Here is a 19,714-nt window from a genome sequence, read left to right on the forward strand (position 1 = left end):
AAAAATCTGGCAATTATTTTCTGATGCAGTTGCCGTGCCCGCACTGCTGTGCCGCCATTGCTGTCGAATGTGCTCATATTATTCATGCCATGCTAATTTTGGCCGGTGATGTGGAAACAAACCCGGGTCCTGACATTCCTGAAAACCTACTAACCGAATTGCCAAAACTAACCGCCGGTCAGAACCAGCTGATCACTGAAATTCATGGTCTTAAGTCACAACTTACTTCTACCGATAAAGCAATTACTGATCTGAGCAAACGAATGAACGATCTTGAGGGTCACTACCAGACGCTTTTGCCCATTCGAAACGAAGTGGATGCGATGCGCACCAGGACTGAACAGGCTATTTTTCGTATTTCCGAACTCGAAGCACGTATCGACGATGCCGAAAATCGCTCACGGCGGGACAACCAAATTTTTCACGGCACTCCTGACCCTTCCAGCTCGGAAACCACTGCCGACTACGAAAGATTGATTGTAGAACTTTGCTGCGATAGGTTGCAACTAACCATCGACCCAAAAGAAATAGAACGTGCACATCGCATCGGTCGTCACTCCCTCAATCACTCTCACACCCTCGTAGCAAAATTTACTTTTCACAAAACCAAAGTTAACGTCCTTTCGAGTGGCCGAAAGCTTAAGGGCACTGACTACAGTATTTGCGAGGACTTTTCGCGATCAGTACGAAATTCCCGAAAACATCTCGTGGCTTTCGCAAAAGGTAAAGGCGTTTTGTTTTCAATGCGCTTTAAGACTTTGTTCATCGGTTCAAGAAGATTCACTTTCGATGCCGCCTCGAGTAGTGTCAAAGAGTTGGCATAGCAGCTACATCAACCCAAACAGAAAAATAACAACACCGACTTGCTCCAGAGATAGCGCTTCGCTTTCTATAATATATACGAACGTGCGCAGTTTCCTCCCAAAGCGTGAATTGGTGTCGAACGTAGTTTCACCTACCGGTAGCAACATACTATTACTAACTGAGACATGGCTGAGCAGCGCCGTTACTGATAGCGAAGTTCTAGCCGACCTGCGCGGTTTCTGCCTCTATCGGAACGACCGCGCAGGAACCCGTGGAGGGGGTGTGCTATTCGCTGTTCGCGAGCGGTTGCCCTGCTCGCTAATTAACATCACATCAGATCTTGAGATGTTATGGGTCATGATGCATACCTGTCCAAAAAAAAAAACCGTGCTACTTAGTATCTGTTACAGACCGCCGAGTGCTACTTCTGATTTCTGCCATCAACTTAGCAACGTCATAAGCAATCTGGTAACCACCCACCCAAACGAGCAAACCCTGCTTTTCGGTGACTTTAACTTCCCACAAATAGACTGGCGTACTATAGAATCATTCTCGGTATCCGGACACACAGAGTCCAAAAATTTTGTCGATTTCTGTCCTAACTTTAACCTTTCCCAGCTATTAACTGAACCAACAACCCGGATTTCGCAGCAAACTGCTTACGTCCTCGATCTCATACTAACCGACCACCCTGACAGCCTTTCATCCATTTCTTATTTGCCTGAAATCAGTGATTACAAAGTCATCCATGCCACTATTTCGTTCAATTGGTTGACACGGGATACTTTTAAGAAAACAATATGTCTATACAACAAAGGAAATTACGGAGCTATATCTGAAGCTATGAATACATTCTGTCATATATTCGAATCAACTTTTCAGGACCATTCCGTTAACAGCAATTGGACGCGCTGCAAAAACAAACTAAGTGATCTTGCAAATAAATTTGTTCCCAAAGTCACCTTTCGTTCAAATAAGCAAAAACCATGGTTCACAAAGGCCTTAAAACGCCTAGAAAACAAAAACAATAAAAGCGTCTGTATCGCGCCGCCAAAAGAGAGGACGCCCATGCGCATGGGATAAATATTATGAAGCCGAACAGAGCTACGGCGACGCAGTGCGTCACGCTAAACACTCCTTTTATGATAATTGTCTACCAAACCTATTAATCAATAACCCGAGACAATTTTGGAGAGTTATAAACGATAGCGAAAGGCGCACTGTTAAGATAACTAACGAATCGAACGAAATTATTAATGATTCCGATTGCGCCGAAGTCTTCAATTCGGCCTTTGCTTCTGTATTCACAAACGAGCCTAATGCGCCTCCCATTTCGTCATCGCTTAGTGAAAACTCGTCAATGCCAGCCATTGCTTTCAATGCAGACGGTCTTTGTGTGATCATTGACAAAATCAAGTGTTCATCATCTTCCGGCATAGACGAGATTAACCCAAAGATTTTAAAAAACACTAAGCTTATTTCTGCAGCATATTTGTCTTTGATATTCGCCCAGTCTCTTTCTTCAGGTTCCATTCCAGATGACTGGAAAATTGGGAAGGTCGTTCCAGTCCAGAAATGAGGTAACAGAAACTCGCCTCTTAACTACCACCCATCTCCCTAACAAGCGTCCCCTGCAAAATCATGGAACATGTCATCTACTCTCTTATCATAAATTTTCTTGACTTGAATCACTTTTTCCACCCCGCCCAGCACGGATTCCGCAATGGCTTCTCCTGTGAAACACATCTGGCGATTTTCCTACACGATGTACACACTAACCTTGACAGTAACATACAGACTGACGCAATTTTCCTGGATTTCTCTAAGGCTTTCGATAAAGTCCCTCATCAACGTCTAATACTGAAATTTACAAGACCTAATTTGCATCCTGATGTGTTGAATTGGATCATTGAATTTCTTAGCAACCGCTCCCAATCTGCCATTATAAATAATCACCTATCTAACCCTGTGCCAGTAACATCAGGCGTCCCTCAAGGATTGGTTCTTGGCCCTCTATTATTTTTAATATATATTAATGACTTACCTTGACATGTGTCCTGTAATATCCGAATGTTTGCCGATGATCGTGTCATTCATCGAACTGTACGTAACACCTGCAATCAAACAGCCCTGCAGAAAGACCTCGCCAACATACTAACATTGGTTGGTTAGATTGGTTAATGAAACTTAGTGTACCAAAATGTAAAGTTATGTCTTTCACTCGTAGCAGTAATCCCCTGGTATTTCCCTACCAAATTAGAAGCATGCCACTGAAACTAGCAGAGTCCTATAAATGCCTAGGTGTCACTGTATGCAATGATCTGTCTTGGCATAAACATATTTCTAACATCATATCATCTGCTAATAAAACACTAGGTTTTTTAAAACCTGATCTCCGCCAGGCAACTGAAAACGTAAGACTGCTTGCCTACAAGTCCCTTGTTTGGGAAAAACTTGAATATGCATCTGCCATCTGGAGCCCGCACCAAACATATCTTATCACCTCACGGGAATCAGTTCAGAACCGCGCTACTAGGTTCATTCACTCACAATATTCATATGATGTCAGTATTTCCGCACTTAAAACACAATCCGGACTAACATTACTATCTAATCGCCGACGCATTGCTAGTCTTGAGCTCTATCACAAGTTCTTTTTCAGTACCCTTCATCATGCGCCATACATCGTTCCTGCAGCACGCATCTCTCACCGCACCAGTCATCCGCAGCAAGTCGCACGGCCATGTGCCCGAACCACTCATTTTTCCGCCTCATTCATTCCTCGAGCAGCTAAAGACTGGAACGGCCTTCCTGCTGACATTGTTAGCATCACTTGCCTGTCTTCATTCCTACAGCGTGTGATCAATCACTTTGAAAATAACTAATGAAGTGTACGAAATGTTCAACTTACGTTAAACCCACGCCTTATGTAATAGCCCCTCCCGGGGTCCTTAAGGACAATAAACTGAACTGAACTCGTGTGTCATCTGCCTCCGTGGCCGAGCCTACTTCGTCAATTGTTCGTCTCTACGGATCCAATAGCGCCCGCGGTTGTACGCTACGCTGCGGTGCGCATGCACAAATGTGCGTTTCACGGCTTGAGCAGACTAACGATGCTGGCGAACTTGTCGCAGCTGGGAACGTGCCGGTGGGCTGCTCTTCATTCGTGTTTGGCTGGAGCGTGAAAAGCGTCACTTTTTGAATGGCTTACCTGGTCCCACGGGGGGGCCCGGCAACCGCATAGGTCCAGCAGGAAGGGGGCCATAGTTGAGCAATGGACCCTGGCGTCTTTCACGCAGGAACATCAGGTGCCGGTCCAGGTACTCAGAAGATGATCCGTTGGTGGTCAGAATATTGGTCACATCCTCTTCGAGCGGCAATGCTCTCGGAAGCGTTGCAAGTGAATTAAGAAGCGCTCCATGGATCCCGACCTTCGCACCGTCCTCCCAGGAGTTGTCGTCGTCGGTTATGATTTCATCCATCCTGGCATCAAAGAGAGAACCTGCTCAATTATTTCTGGGGAAGATCATTCCAGAGACAGTGTGCAAGATATTTGCATAGCTTTTGTTTTTCGTCTTGTTAGATAGCTGTCAGTCCCGTGATCGTGGTACGAGTTTTATTCCTATCAGAAAGATGAAACAGGCTGGGGGTAAAAGCTGCCACTAAAAGCTGTCACTCCGCACAACTCAATCGGCGATAGGAGCGACCGCGAGACATGCACTTTACTCAGTGTGGAAGCACGTATATGCCAGGTGGCCAGAAAAATTAAATAACAAAGGAAAAGAAAAATAACTAACAAAATGCGTTAGTTGACACCAAAATACACTTGCGGTGATGTAATTACAATTAACGTGGGGATTGGTGGTAAATATACATTGTTTAGTTACGTAAAATATGACGAATTCCAGTATTTGTGTAGTTCTTGAAATATCAATTCGTCTCCTTTTGCGTGCATTTAAGAGTGTACGCGGTGTATTTGACAATTTTTTTTGTAATTTTTACTTGCTGTTAGCACCTTCGAAATTTCTAAAAACTACGAAATTTGCGTTTTACAACTTTCGGAAAGACAACATCTAGCTGCGTGAATTGATTTTAGCCGGTGAATACGGAGGCACGTGAAGAAACCTTTGTAGACAATTAGTATGGAAATGTGCTGTGGATGCCAGCGAATTGTACACAAAATTACCCAAAGGTAGCAAAACATTTTATTTTGAGTAGCGGGGCAAAGAAGAAGTGACCAAGCACAGCGCTTCCTCTCGTCTTCACCGCGCTGTTCAAATAAATAACAAGCCCACGTTTCAAGGCTCGCGACAAAGCGAACAACACGCCACTGAGTCGTTTATACCACGGCAAGCGTGATGCAGCGACGTGACTGCCAATACACGACAAGTCTCATAAAAAGGTACGAACAAGTGTTGCTCATGCTATTCCATAGCCCAAGCGCTTTATTTTCTGTGGACAAGACATCCATACGGAAACGTCTTAAAAGATTTTTTAACCGATGCTTTTTGGCTGACCATTTTCACAATTTGTTTCGCTACTTGCATGAAATTTCCTGCAACAACAATTTTAGCGCCAGCCATGCTTCCGGCTTTTTTCCGGCCTTTTTGAAATCGCAGCATACATGATTAGAAAGCTGAAAGAGAGGCAATTATTCGGAGCCGAGCATAAGGAAATCGCAATCTTTGCGAGAAAAAATAAGTTGGCAAATTCGACGATTGAATGAGATAATGATATTAAGCGTTTTTACAAGTTTAGGGGTAAGAAAGAATGACAGCAACATGCTTCACATGTCTGGTGCGCGTGCACAAAGGTGGTATTAGTGGCTTCCATGTGCGATGCAGCGTTTGTTACAAATGCCAATTTTTACTTGCACCATGCAAAGAAGCGTACTTAAGGAAATTGAAGCACACAGTGTTTATTCATGTATCTGCTTATTTATTTAGTTACTCAATTATTTATTTTAATACCCAAAGTGCCAGCAAAGCACTACAATATGAAAAGGGGCGGGGAGGTTACAAACAGTATAAAACGTATTTGCGAAATTTCTTCACATCAATACATAGCGCGTGAGGCAGAAATATAATAGCAAGAGTTCTAGCAATGAAACATGCAGATTCTGCTCAGGCAATGCAACAAAAGAAAAGAAACGGAAGTTTAGATTCACTACAAGAGGGCAAGACTTTTTAAGTACGTTGCAGGGAATTTCGCGTACTTTCCGCTCACGCTCTGCGCGTTGTGAGCGCTAATGAGGCGGCAGCTCCTTTTGTATAGCAATCGTACCGCAGTTTATAGAATGAAAGAAAAAAAACTTTAGGCAGAAACTTCTCCGTCTCCCTTAAAAGTTTCCCATTGAAAGCTTTCCTTAGCGTTATTATGTGTAGTATTTTGTATTGTATTACGGAATTTCATCTTTCACGGCACTGGTAAAATAGAAATAGTAGCGCCACTCCTCCAATCCGCAAGTTCCTATAATTGCAATTGCACATAATAAATGATGCTGTGCAAGGCCTTTGGACAGGAACATCAACGTGCACATCTCCAACTGCGAACAGAAAAATAATTCCTAACGGCCCTTGTCGCATGCCTTCAAAGTCATGCCGTTTATGTGGTTTTTTGACCGCAGCAAGAAAGGGGATGTCTAGGCAAAACTTTAGCTGCAGAATGCGATGATTTGTATACTATACAGAATATATGCTCCCAAGCAGTGCGTCGCCAAAACAAAGTTTAGCGGAGATATAAATATTGTGACGCAGCAGTTGTCACGACGTTTATTCCGCGTCAAAGGTGCGGCGAACCGACCGCGCCCACAGCACGGATCACACTCCTGAGCCAGCCCCACAAGCGATGATGAAGAAGAACCCCATATGAACCCCACATGATGATGATCATGTACAGATGACAACGAATAGCTTATAAATTCCCACACTAATGTTCCCTCGCGCAAGAGCGACCATCCTGGCCGCAATTCAAAGGGGCGGCAAGCGCCTCGTGAAAGGCTTCATACGGGAAAGGTGGACAACCTCAGCGGCGCGGCAGTGGCGGTCATTTGGAACAATAACTGGTAGCACGCGGTGGTTCACCGGAGAACTCTGCTCCAAGACTTTGTAGGGGCTCATTACCGAAGCTGAAACTTGTCGCACAAGCCAGGAGTACGAACAGATGTCCGGAGTAGCACTTCCTCACCAGGGCAGAAGCACACGATGCGATGAGAGGCGTCGTAATGCTGCTTGCGGTCCTGTTGCCATGCTTTGGTGTTGATGCGGGTGAGCTGGCAACAACGCAGAATGCGGGATACATATTCTTCACAAGAGGATGGACATTGATGGACAGTTGGCGCGAAGAAAGAAACGCCAAGACAGGAAGAGGGCGAACGACCGTAGACAAGGTAGAATGGCGAGTAACCGGTCGTGCGTTGAACGGCGGTATTATATGCGAAAGTCACGAATGGCGAAATTGCGTCCCAGATTCTGCGATGCGGTTCGATGTGCATGGCAAACATGTCCGACAGTGTGCGATGAAATCGCTCCGTGAGGCCGTTGGTTTGCGGTTGGTAACTGGAGGAAGTCTTGTGGGTGGTTCCGGAGGCTGAGTACTTCGTCTAGTAGTTGCGAGAGGAATGCTTTTCCACGGTCGCTCAGGAGGGCGCGAGGATCACCATTTCATTTCATTTCATTTCATTTTATTAGCTTAAAGGCTCCAATAAATGGAGCGTTACATAAGGGGTGGCAAGAATAAAAATACATAGTCACAATAACAGGAAGTTTTTGACATTTTCGATGAACTTGGATGGGCACATAATGACAGCAACGTTGTTAGGGAGGCCGTTCCAGTCTGCAGCTGTGCGAGGAAAAAAAAGAAATTGAAAACGTGACAGTGCGTGAGCGTGGACCGGCAATCTGTAGCTGATAGCTGGTGCGGTGAGATATGCGTGTAGGAGGAAGGATATAAGGTGCGATGCGCATAGGGCTATGAAATAATTTGTGAAATAAAGATAGGCTGGCAATGCGATGACGGATCGATAAGGGGGATAATGTGGATGCAGTTTTTTTAAGGAGGAAACGCTGATGTCAAAGCAATATGACGAGTGGATGAAACGAGCGGCGCGATTTTGTAGAAATTCAAGATTATTAATTAGGTATGCCTGATGAGGATTCCAAATAGGCGATGCAAATTCTAGTTTTGACCTGACAAATGATTTGTAGGCTAACAATTTTACATGGTGATGAGCATGATGTAGATGGCGTTTTACAAATCCTAACGTCCTGTTCGTGGATGATATTAGGTTAGTAACATGAGGATTCCAGGAAAGATCGCTCGAAAGTGTTACTCCTAAATACTTGTACGAATGAACTAGTTCTACCGGAACCTCAGATATTGATATCAGATATCATTGAAATATCAGATATCATTCAGATATCATTGGAATAAACTACCGAGGGACATTGTATCTGCCATTAACCATGATGTTTTTGTTAACAAGTTTAAGGTTTTCCTAAATGTGTGATTATTTCTGTGTTGATTGCTTGCTTGCGTATGTTATTCTTTTTGTATACAATTATGTCACTGTATCTTACCGATGTTCTTTTTCCTCACGTTTGTAATTGTAACTGGCTCCCTCCCTATGTAATACCCGAATGGGCCTTTAGGGTATATGAATAAATAGATAAATAAATGAATAAATAAGTAAGGAAATAGGAGAAAATTACAGCGACGGTGAATGGACAAATATTTACACTTCCGGGGGATAAGTTCCATTAGACACTCGTTACACCAGTCCTGGACAGCATTAAGATCACTTTGAAGAGAAGATTGGTCAGCGGTGGCAGTAATAGCACGATATATCACACAGTCATCCGCGAACATATGTATGCTAGATGTTACGTTTAATGGTAAATCATTTTGGTATATTAGGGAAAGCAGCGGACCGAGCACGAATCCCTGCGGGACGCCTGATGTTACAGAGACTGAATTATAATTCCTATTATTAATGGTGACGAATTGTGAACTATTACTCAAGAATTCTTCAATCCACTTCAGTATATTAGGGTCAAAATTTAAGCGGGAAAGCTTTATAAGAAGGCGTTTATTGGGCACTTTATCAAAGGCTTTAGCAAAATCTAAAAATATTACGTCAGACTAAAGATTAGAATCAAGGTTAGAGTGCAGATCGTGTAAGAAAGCGGCAAGCTGAGTCTCGCAGGAGTAATCACGGCGGCGTGCATAGCTATCATGTGCCTACCTATGTCCCTACCTATCAAAGCACACATTTCTTTTCGACTTGATCGCTATTAGGGAAACCTGGCTCAAAGATAAAGAATCACCATATTTGCGAGGCTACAAACTTTCCTCTCTGCCAAGAGTTTCAAGGGCACGAGGAGGTGGTGTTGCCTTCTTTATAAAAGAAAGTATTGATATTTGAAGTCCTTCCTGCCCTTACTATCAGTGACTCTACAATTGAGGCACGTTTTATCAAAATTGAGTGTGGTATAACGGTCCGTGTGGTGTACCGGCCTCCGAGTTCTGCTGTTTCAGTTTTTGTTGAGAAACGTGAATCAATTATAGAAATCTTAACCTCTAAAAAAAGTAACCGTGTTGTAATTGTAGGAGACTTTAATATAGATGTTTCTGGAGAAACTAACAATTACACCTTATTTCTACAGTCAAATAACATATGCAATCTTATATAACAGAGCCAACGCGTATCACAGGCAGTTCTAGCACTTTAATAGATCATGCGCTTACGAACATCCCATGTAACAGATGGGGTGGAACTTACCTAGGTCCAATAGCCGATCACATGCCCATATGTTTTGCTGTCAAAATCGAAGGAAAGATATCTGCGAACATATCTGGTCATGAACGGCAGAACCCGCCGTGGTTGCTCAGTGGCTATGGTGTTGGGCTGCTGAGCACGAGGTCGCGGGATCGAATCCCAGCCGCGGCGGCCGCATTTCGATGGGGGCGAAATGTGAAAACACCCGTGTGCTTAGATTTAGGTGCACGTTAAAGAACCCCAGGTGGTCAAAATTCCCGGAGTCCTCCACTACGGCGTGCCTCATAATAAGAATGTGGTTTTGGCACGTAAAACCCCAAATATTATTATTATTATGAACGGCAGAAAAAGACTGACTTTCAATTATTTCGCGAGAACCTGCGGCAAGTAAACTTCTTGGATACCTATGATACCGACATAAACAAAGAATATACAAACTTCTTTACAGTTGTCCAGAGTGCCGTCTTGCAGAGCAACATACACAAGTTCTCTTGTCGATATGCTGCACCTATATGTCCATGGAAGACTCGCGACATCCTACGCATACTAAAAGACAAAGAAAAATGGCATGGAAAGTGGAAACGTACTAAAACCAATAATTATTATCTAAGCCAGTTTAAGCATTTCAGGTACCTGTCGGTGTATCTAATGAGTAAAAGAAAACAAGAATACCACTCTTCTCTTATCATTAATGCTCAGGGCTACTGAAGTAAAATTTGAAATATTCTAACAAGTGCAGTAGGGCTTCGTTCAGAGCAGCTTATATTGTCTGATGTACTTAGCCAGGAAACAGTTGATGAATTTCACGAGTATTTTGTAAATATAGGACCGTAACTAGCAAACCAACTTCCTCAAGTCACCGAATGTACGCAATCTATCCAATCAGTAGTGAATACTATGGTAATTGAGGATATCACAGTGGATGAAATAATAGCAGTTGTTAATGGGCTAAGAACTAAGGCAGCTGGGCTTGACCAAATACCTGTTAAGCTAATTAAGGACAACATTGACATATTAGCGGGTCAGCTTCTTCACCTATTCAATCATTCCCTTGATTTTGAAACATATCCTTCAGAATTAAAAACAGCAAAAGTAATTCCGATTTATAAAGATGGAGATCACTCTAGTCCATCAAGTTATCGACCGATTTCTATTACTAGCGTGATCAACACAGTGTTTGAAAAGATACTCTCTGTGCGTATAAACGAATTCATATCCAAATACAATATACTGAGCCCCCACCAACACGGTTTCAGACCTCAGAAATCAACTTCCTCCGCTGTTTTCACCCTGACGCACCTACTTAATACAGCTCTCAAGCAGAATAAAATTGCGGTCGTTGTCTATCTCGACATAAAAAAGGCCTTCTATACAGTTGACCATCAGATATTACTGAACAAGATTAACAATCTAGGGTTTAGGGGCAAAATCCTGAACCTACTTCGAAGCAACCTCAGTAACCGCAAGCAGCAAGTAATACTTAAAAATTATGCATCTACTTTACAAACTGTACTGATTGGTGTCCCACAGGGTTCCGTTCTTGGGCCCATGCTTTTCTCACTTTACATAAATGATTTCCCTACAACGCTTACGCATTCACAGACTTTGATCTATGCTGACGACACCGCTCTTCTATTTACTAGAGACAGTCTGCCAGATATACAGGATAAAATAAATGCAGAATTACATAATGTTTTAAGTGGTTCACGTCCAATGAACTGACCCTTAATCTTAGTAATATAAGTATACAGTTTTTCATTCCAGGAAGAAAAAGCTCAATACTGAAATACTGCACATATCATTACGTGGCATAAAACTACAACAAGTTGTCTCCTACAAATATTTAGGCATTTTCTTTGATTCAGACATGCACTGGAAAACTCACATTAAACACCTTTGTTGCAAGCTTGCTTACGGATGTTATATTCTTCTTAAGGCTGGTGAATGTTTCGGATATCCTGTCCTACGTATTCTGTACTTCTCCTTCATTCAGAGCCACATATCGTATTGTATTGACTCATGGGGGAACACCTTTATAACATACCTTGAGCCTGAATTCCGTCTGCAAAACCGCGCATTCAGAATTATCACCTCTTCTTGGTGTACACAATCCAGTACGTACTTGTATAGCTCATCGCATGTGTCGCCAGTGCAGGCATTGCATGAACTGAAAATTGCTGAGGTAATTCATAGTATTATCGAAAAGAATAATCCACTTCCCATTACCTTGTTTAAAATCCCTTTACGAAATAGAAAAGCTGCAAGTAATCAATGTTTAAATTTGGCCCCAAGTGAAAATCTGTACGGGAAAAGGCTCGCGGAATATAACGGCGTACTTATTTGGAATACCTTGCCAATACATATAAAAGAAGCCCGTAACTTTAGGTCTGCTGTGAGAAAATACTTTTTTGAAAAATACTGTCGATAAAAGGAAACTTCTTTAAATTCAGATTCCTGTCTAAGTTGTACATGTAAATTGCTCAAGTTGTGCATGTCAATGTCATTGTTAAGTATTATGTCTATTTTGTTGCTCGCGCGCGTTGAGGATAAAAGGACACTGACTTATATTTACCTTCGTGTCTGAGTTATCTATGTTTATATTACTATTATGTAATATGTCTGCTGCTTTTGTGTGCTCGCGTGTTGCGTTTTATAGCCTAAGTTCACGATGGACCCGGGACTAGCCAATGGCTATGGGTCCAGTAATGCTTTCGTATTTTGTAAAATACGTTGTAAATAAAGAATGAATGAATGAATGAATGAAACCCGTGCTGGGCAGGATTGAAAAAGTTATTCGAGTCAAGAAATGCCATGATGTGAGTATAGATGTGTTCCATGATTTTCAAGGGAATACTAGTTAGAGAAATGGGACGGTAATTTAGAGGCGAGTTCTTGTTACCTGATTTGTGGACTGGAACGACCTTCCCTTGTTTCCATCCTTTGGGCAGTTGGCCTGTGAGGAGTGACTGAGTGAATAACAAGCACAACAGACATGAACATGTATCTTTGGTGTTCTGCAGTATCTTAGGGTTGATGTTGCCAATGCCAGCAGAGGATGAAAGCTTTAAGTTTTCTATTAGGGACAAAATCCCTTCTGAAGAAAATACAAGTGAAGGCATTGTCTTCTGAATAATTGCGGGGTTTGGAGAAACAGCCGGATCGGTTTCATTAGTAAACGCGGATGAAAAAGCTGCGTTAAAAATGTTGGCGCATTCGGATTCACAGATAGTCTCACCTGATGCATCGGTGAGAGAAATTGTGCGTGTATTCTGGGGATTAGTGACTTGCCAGAACCTACGCGGGTTAGTAGACAACATGTTTGGCAAGTCATAATGAAAGAAAGAGCGCTTGGCTTCTCGCACATTTTGTAGGTAATTTTTTTCAAATACGTAATACTTGTCCCAAGCGTTTTGACTAGGCCGCAACTTGGCTGAACGAGAAAGACACTTCTTTTTGTTTTCAAGACGTTTGAGTGTGTTTGTGAACCAAGGGTTTAGGGGGTTAGTTCTTATATTTATGCTGGGAATAAACCTGTCAACCAAACCTTCAATTTTGGTCCTAAACAAGTACCAGTTATCGTGGATAGTTCTTTGACTAAAGCCATATATATATATATATATATATATATATATATATATATATATATATATATATATATATATATATATATATATATATATATATATATATATAGGGGTTTTCTGCAAAGTTCAGCACGCAGGACCCGACGTAACATACGCAGGAAAGAGTCGACGAACTTTTTGGAAGACTTCTTTTTACTTCACGTTTTCGGCTGGTGGACCAGCCTTCGTCAGAGTACAGCCTGTACTCTGACGAAGGCTGGTCCACCGGCCGAAAACGTTAAGTAAAAAGAAGTCTTCCAGAAAGTTCGTCGTCTCTTTCCTGCGTATATATATATATATATATATATATATATATATATATATATATATATATATATATATATATATATATATATATATATATGGGTCATTCCATCTGTACTCGGTGTTTTATCGACCATCTGCGATGCTGCTGAAAAAAATCATACTGTTTTACCTCAAAGTGCGAAGTAATTATTCACGCGATTTTTCTTGAAAAAAAAATTTCTAATGCCCTGAGGACGCTTTGGAGGTTGCGCACACAAGTGAAACTATGCCAGGTAGAAACATTTCTACAAAGTTATTTCTTTGACCTGTTACTGCGAATATTTTTTCAAATAGTCGCCAGATGGTACTCTTTCATGACTATTGTCGTTTATTACTTTTTGTTTTAATTTACATAATGTTTAGCCGTAAGAAAAAGTCGACAATTGCCCCTTTTTTAATATTTTTTATAAAAGAAAGTAACTTTTCCATGAGGAATATATTCACAATAGGGGCTTGGTATGTGTGTATAATAGACGATAAAAATATTCGTATAAGAAATAAAGCCTAAACTTTTGCTTAATGTCATGGTAAATATGAAAAAAAATTACGTTCTGACTCAATTTGTGGCTTCATTTTCGCAATGTAGCGTTCCAAGTAAAAATATGACATAGTCGGCATTGCATAGTATGCTTTGCTGTCTATCTATGTACAAAGATTTAAAAGATGAAATTTTGTTTTAAGCGAGAAAAAAATTTTTGAACAGCACAATCACAGGGTTGCGCGGAGCATCTCTTTGCTTCGCCTTCACTGCATAGCACGTCGGTCGGCTTTCAGTCTGGCTCATTTTACGTGTTTCTTCTTTTTCTTTTTGAAGACGAGGTCTTCTTTGGCGACTTCAGGTTGATTTGCGGTTCGTGGGGACTGAGTTCCTGGCCATTGTCTTCTTGTAAGATTAGATAATTGCAGGCCTTCTAGTGCACGTAGGACAAGAAATAGGCGTCTGAGTTAAGCTTGGAACGAAAAAGATGCAGTAAGTTAGTGTACTACTATATACGGAGAAGTTATAACGCGTAATTCTTAAAAAATACGGCGAAATAAATTCGATCCACATGTCACCATTCACTAAAAACGCGCCAGAACAGGAACGAGAACTGTGGCTTTATTCAACGAACAGGCGATTTGTGGCGTTCTGCTAAACCTAAAACAACGAAAAAGGCCACTGGCCGGCTTGATACCTAGAATGTCTGCGAAGCGGCTTTAAATGTGTGGTTGGAACAAGTATTCGTATCGTAAACGCGTCCCGCGATGCCACCCACCGAGGCTTTGAAAGCGAGGTCAAGACGATGGGAGGAGCGTGCATTACGAGCAGACGATAGGTCTGTCGTCTGTTACTGCTCCTCTTTATCCCAGGCAAAGCTTCAGCTGTCACAGAAGCAAACCGGCGTTCACGTTTACAGTTTCTTTCCGATGATCGAGGTGTGAAGAAAATGTATCAAGTCGACAGTCTGGACGACAGTTTTGGTGCGTCTTCTGCTTCAGAGAATTCAGGTACACGGATTTGCGTAATAATTCATGGCACGTTTAAACTACACAATGTCTCTAGTTCACGTATTTCCTCTCCAGGACAATGGGTGATTTTAACGCCATTGTGTTGCCGGACGCACACAAAAATTCTAGACTTACATTCGTAGGAGGGCGAAAAAACGTGGCCGTAAAGTTGAATTACGTTTCTTGCTCTTTTTGCGTGGCACAGGTGGCTTATGTCAGACTTTCTGGCATGCATGCCCCAATATAAAATTCAATGACACGTGTTCCTGGCAATAGTATTTTTACGATTTATTTTCAGGTGCTGAATTACCGCACTGTTCACTTGGACCGAATGGGTGCCATAGGGCAATCTACGTGAAAAATCAGTACATCAGTAGTGTCAAAGAACTGAGCGAACTTGATCGTCCGCTCTTGATTCTGCGTTCAAAATGCACACTGGATGATACAGTATGTGGCCATCATCACGACCTCTACGTAAAGAAGTACACATCACACATAGCAACCAAATGGTGCTCGAATCCGTTTCTTTCACACATCAAGAATTACCGAGGCTCATCTGTGATATCCCTATCCTTGTCAGATTCGCACCCATCTTTGGATCTCATTCCAGGATCTAGATTGTGCCAAGCTTGCATGCGCCGATGCTATGAAGTGGAGAAGAGGCGCTCTTCTCGAGAGGCACTTCAGTATCTAAAGGTGCCGGCCCTTTCGGTAGTCGCACATGTGGGAGGTGTGAATGGGTTGAGTGCCACTGCTGTGGAGACATCTGCCAGCAGAGCAAGCAATGAAGGAAGCCCAACATATTGTGTAACAGACGAAGGCCTGAGCCACGGAACCCCAGCACAGAGACAAGCGCGAACCATTCCCGCACCCAGTCAGACTGCAAGGACAAAGAGACACCGTATGGATTTTATGCTTAGCGACTATGTGACTTTAATGGAAAATGCAAGAGAAAGGCTTCACGCCGAAGGAAAACGCGAAAGGAAACTAGAGCTCTTAACCCCCTGCTCCTGTGTCTTGGTCTCAAAAAAAAATTATGGACTATTTCGGAGTCTCGCAAAGACAAGTACGGGCAGCAATCAAATTGAAAACTGAACATGGAATCCTCAGCACTCCACCAATAAAGAAGGGCTACCCAATCAGCGAAAGCGTGAAGACTTTGATAAAGCACTTTTATGAAGACGATAGTGTTTCATACTGTCTCCCGGGGAAGAAAGATGTAATGGCAGGCCGACAAAAGCGACTGTTGCTCTTGAATTTAAAGGAGCTGTATGAAGAGTGGAAAAGTTCTAATAATGTCAAGTGTGGATTTTCCATGTTTGCAAGTTTGCGACCATCAAACTGCCTGGTAGCAGGGGCAAGTGGCACACACTCCATTTGCGTCTGCATGGATCACCAAAATTTTAAGTTGATGATCCACAGTTCCGGATTAAGGAAATCCCTGCAAGAACCGTTGGCAACCACTGTGTGTGACACAGGGAATGAACATTGCATGCGTGAGAGGGGCCAGACCTGCCTCGGTACAGAAAACGTCGAAACGGCGCTTCGTAACAGCCCACTACTTAACAACGAAGTCGACCACATACATGTACAGCAGTGGGTAGGTGGCCTACGATGCAAACTCGAAACTCTTCTGCTAACCCCGGATGACTTTCGCGAGAAATGTTTGGAGATGCTAGCCAAAGTGAAAATTCATCATTATATCAGCAAGAAACAAGCATCCTACCTTCGTCCTGCAAAGTCAAAGCTTACCAAAACCGAAGCGCTTGTTCTTCTAGACTTTTCAGAGAACTATACATACATTGTGCAAGATGCCCCGCAGGCCTACCACTGGGTTAATGAGCAAGCAACACTGCACCCATATGTAGTCTATTGCTGCCCTGACTAAGAAATTGTAGTCAAGAATTACATTGTCATTTCTGACTGTACAGAGCACGACGCCGTTGCAGTGTCCGCGTTCCAGGCCGAAGTTGTGACAGTACTCAAGCAACAGTTGCCACATCTACGAAAAATCCTCTACTTTTCTGACGGAGCTCCAGCACAGTACAAAAACAAAAGGAACCTTGTGAACCTCTGCAATCACTAAGATGACTTCGGAATTGGTGCAGAATGGAATTTTTATGCTACAGCTCATGGCAAAAGTGCCTGTGACGGTCTTGGCGGCACCGTGAAACCGCTAGCAGCCCGAGCCAGTCTCCAGAGGCCTATTCGTGACCAAATCATGACCCCACACGAGCTGTTCACGTGGGCGAAGGAGAATATCCAAGGGATAAGTATTCTTTGGGTTTCGAAGGAAACTGTTCAAAAAAGAAAAATTGGGCTGTCCTCGCGGTTCAGCAAAGTGACTACCATAAAAGGCACACGGAAGTTTCATCACTTTAAGCCCTTCTCGCCGACTTCGATTCTCGCTGGGGTTACATCCTATTCAACCACAGTAATAGTTCGAGTATCGAAGTGAACTATGCTTACAGTGGAAGGCTACACGCGAACGGAGACAAGACGAACAGGTATATAAGGTATATCAAAGTAAGTTTCAAATAATGCCGCGCGAAATAAAGCCGCCATGAGAACATATATTCTGTTTGTGATGATTTATTTTGGGAATCGTAAATACTTGCAAACGAAGCGCTGGGTAAAAAAAAAAGAAAACGACTCAACATCTAGCGGTGGTTATCGAAGAAAGTGTCCTCTATAGGGCATTAGTGCACCATGTGGTTTGTTGTCTATAGTGTACTGCCTTTGGGATCAGCCAAAAATTTTAGACAGCAATCTCTCCGGGATTGGCCCATATCTTTCGTAGAGGCACACGTTCCAGTTTCAGGCGCATGCTGTGCGAACGGGCACATGTAAAGTTATTTCGCCATTAAGCGTTGTAACTTCACCGTATATAGTAGTACCCTAACTTTCTGCATCTTTTCGTTCCAAGCTTAGCTCAGACGCCTGTTTCTTGTTTTACGTGCACTAGAAGGCCTGCAATTATCTAATCTTACAAGATGACAATGGCCAGGAACTCAGTCCCCACGAACCGCAAATCAACCTGAAGTCGCCAAAGAAGACCTCGTCTTCAAAAAGAAAAAGAAGAAACACGTAAAATGAGCCAGACTGAAAGCCGACCGACGTGCTATGCAGTGAAGGCGAAGTAAAAAGATGCTCCGCGCAACCTTGTGATTGTGCAGTTCAAAAATTTTTTTCTCGCTTAAAACAAACTTTAATCTTTTAAATCTTTGTAAATAGGTAGACAGCAAAGCATACTATGCAATGCCGACTATGCCATATTTTTACTTGGAACGCTACATTGCGAAAATGAAGCCACAAATTGAGTCAGAACGTAATTTTTTTCATATTTACCATGACATTAAGCAAAAGTTTAGGCTTTATTTCTTATACGAATATTTTTATCGTCTAGTATACACACATACCAAGCCCCTATTGTGAATATATTCCTCATAGAAAAGTTACTTTCTTTTATAAAAAATATTTAAAAAGGGGCAATTGTCGACTTTTTCTTACGGCTAAAAATTATGTAAATTAAAACAAAAAGTAATAAACGACAATAGTCACGAAAGAGTACCGTCTGGCGACTATTTGAAAAAATATTCGCAGTAACAGGTCAAAGAAATAACTTTGTAGAAATGTTTCTACCTGGCATAGTTTCACATGTGTGCGCAACCTTCAAAACGTCGTCAGGGCATTAGAAATTTTTTTTTCAAGAAAAATCGCTTGAATAATTACTTCGTACATTGAGGTAAAACAGTATGATTTTTTCCAGCAGAAGCGCAGATGGTCGATAAAACACCGAGTACACTTGAGATGGAATGACCCAACTGCATTAGATTACGCGCGTCACGCAATGGATTCCCGGCCGCCACCGTGGGCAGGTGCATCGCACGGCAGCAGAGGCTGCCGTACGCGAACGTAAGCGTGAGCGCGATCGTGCCGGTAGGGCCGACCCCGTGTATCGGCAACGGCATGCAGGGTTAGTTGCGTGTCCGTTGTTATTGGATTTTCAGTTTGCATTGAGGAAAAGCTTCATGTTTAACCATCTCTCTTTAAGAAAGAGGCTTTGGTTATATTCTGGTAGGTTTCAAGCAGCACACTAGTCGCTCAATGGCACCTTTCCGATGACACAGCTGCACAGTCAAAAGTAATATCGGTAATATCATCATAAATCTTCGCCTTCAGAAAGAAATGAGCTTTGGAAAGGCGTTCACTGGATATATTGTCTCAAAGTACGCTAACACGGGCAACCTATCTATCATGGTGTACAACCCTATCCTATATATTTGTTACACCCCTAAACTTTTTTTAATACACATTTTTTTCTCTTTCTCTTTCCTGATGTTCTTCCTAAAATCCAACCTCGCAATGGCTGAGAAGAACATACGGCTGACTGATACGACCTTCTCTTGCATATGTGGAAAGCTTTCACTATTTCCCTGGTCAGCTGATGGTTATGATGCCATAGAACTGAGTGCCATTTTAATGTGGCCAGCGCCCATGTTCTGAGCAATGGCCTTTGTTGTAAGAATTAACGTTTCCCCCCCCCCCCGTTACCAGAGACCTTTTGACCCCAGTGACCTTTGACTCACTCTCGAGCATAACAAAATAAAAGGAACTATGATTTAGTTTTTGTTTCCCTGTAGGAAGGCATCTAACTTTGTGTTATGAAATTTCACTTTGGTACCAAACTGACCATACATGACAAGTTGTTTTTAAT

At 42.4% G+C, this 19,714-nt stretch overlaps 1 protein-coding gene across 49 annotated transcripts in view; it reads right to left on the minus strand.

The window, feature by feature from the left end:
- The window catches only part of LOC139057671 (collagen alpha-1(I) chain-like), a 309,476-nt gene that overhangs the window by 195,476 nt on the left and 94,286 nt on the right, over nucleotides 1-19,714 (minus strand). For all 49 annotated transcript variants that reach the window (XM_070536341.1, XM_070536339.1, XM_070536338.1 and 46 more), the window contains exon 2: nucleotides 4,016-4,287. In XM_070536341.1, the coding sequence (XP_070392442.1) occupies nucleotides 4,016-4,287 (272 nt within the window). The remainder of the gene's footprint in view (nucleotides 1-4,015; nucleotides 4,288-19,714) is intronic.

Source organism: Dermacentor albipictus, chromosome 3 (genome assembly GCF_038994185.2).
Source record: "Dermacentor albipictus isolate Rhodes 1998 colony chromosome 3, USDA_Dalb.pri_finalv2, whole genome shotgun sequence".
Classification (NCBI taxonomy): Eukaryota; Metazoa; Arthropoda; class Arachnida; order Ixodida; family Ixodidae; genus Dermacentor; species Dermacentor albipictus.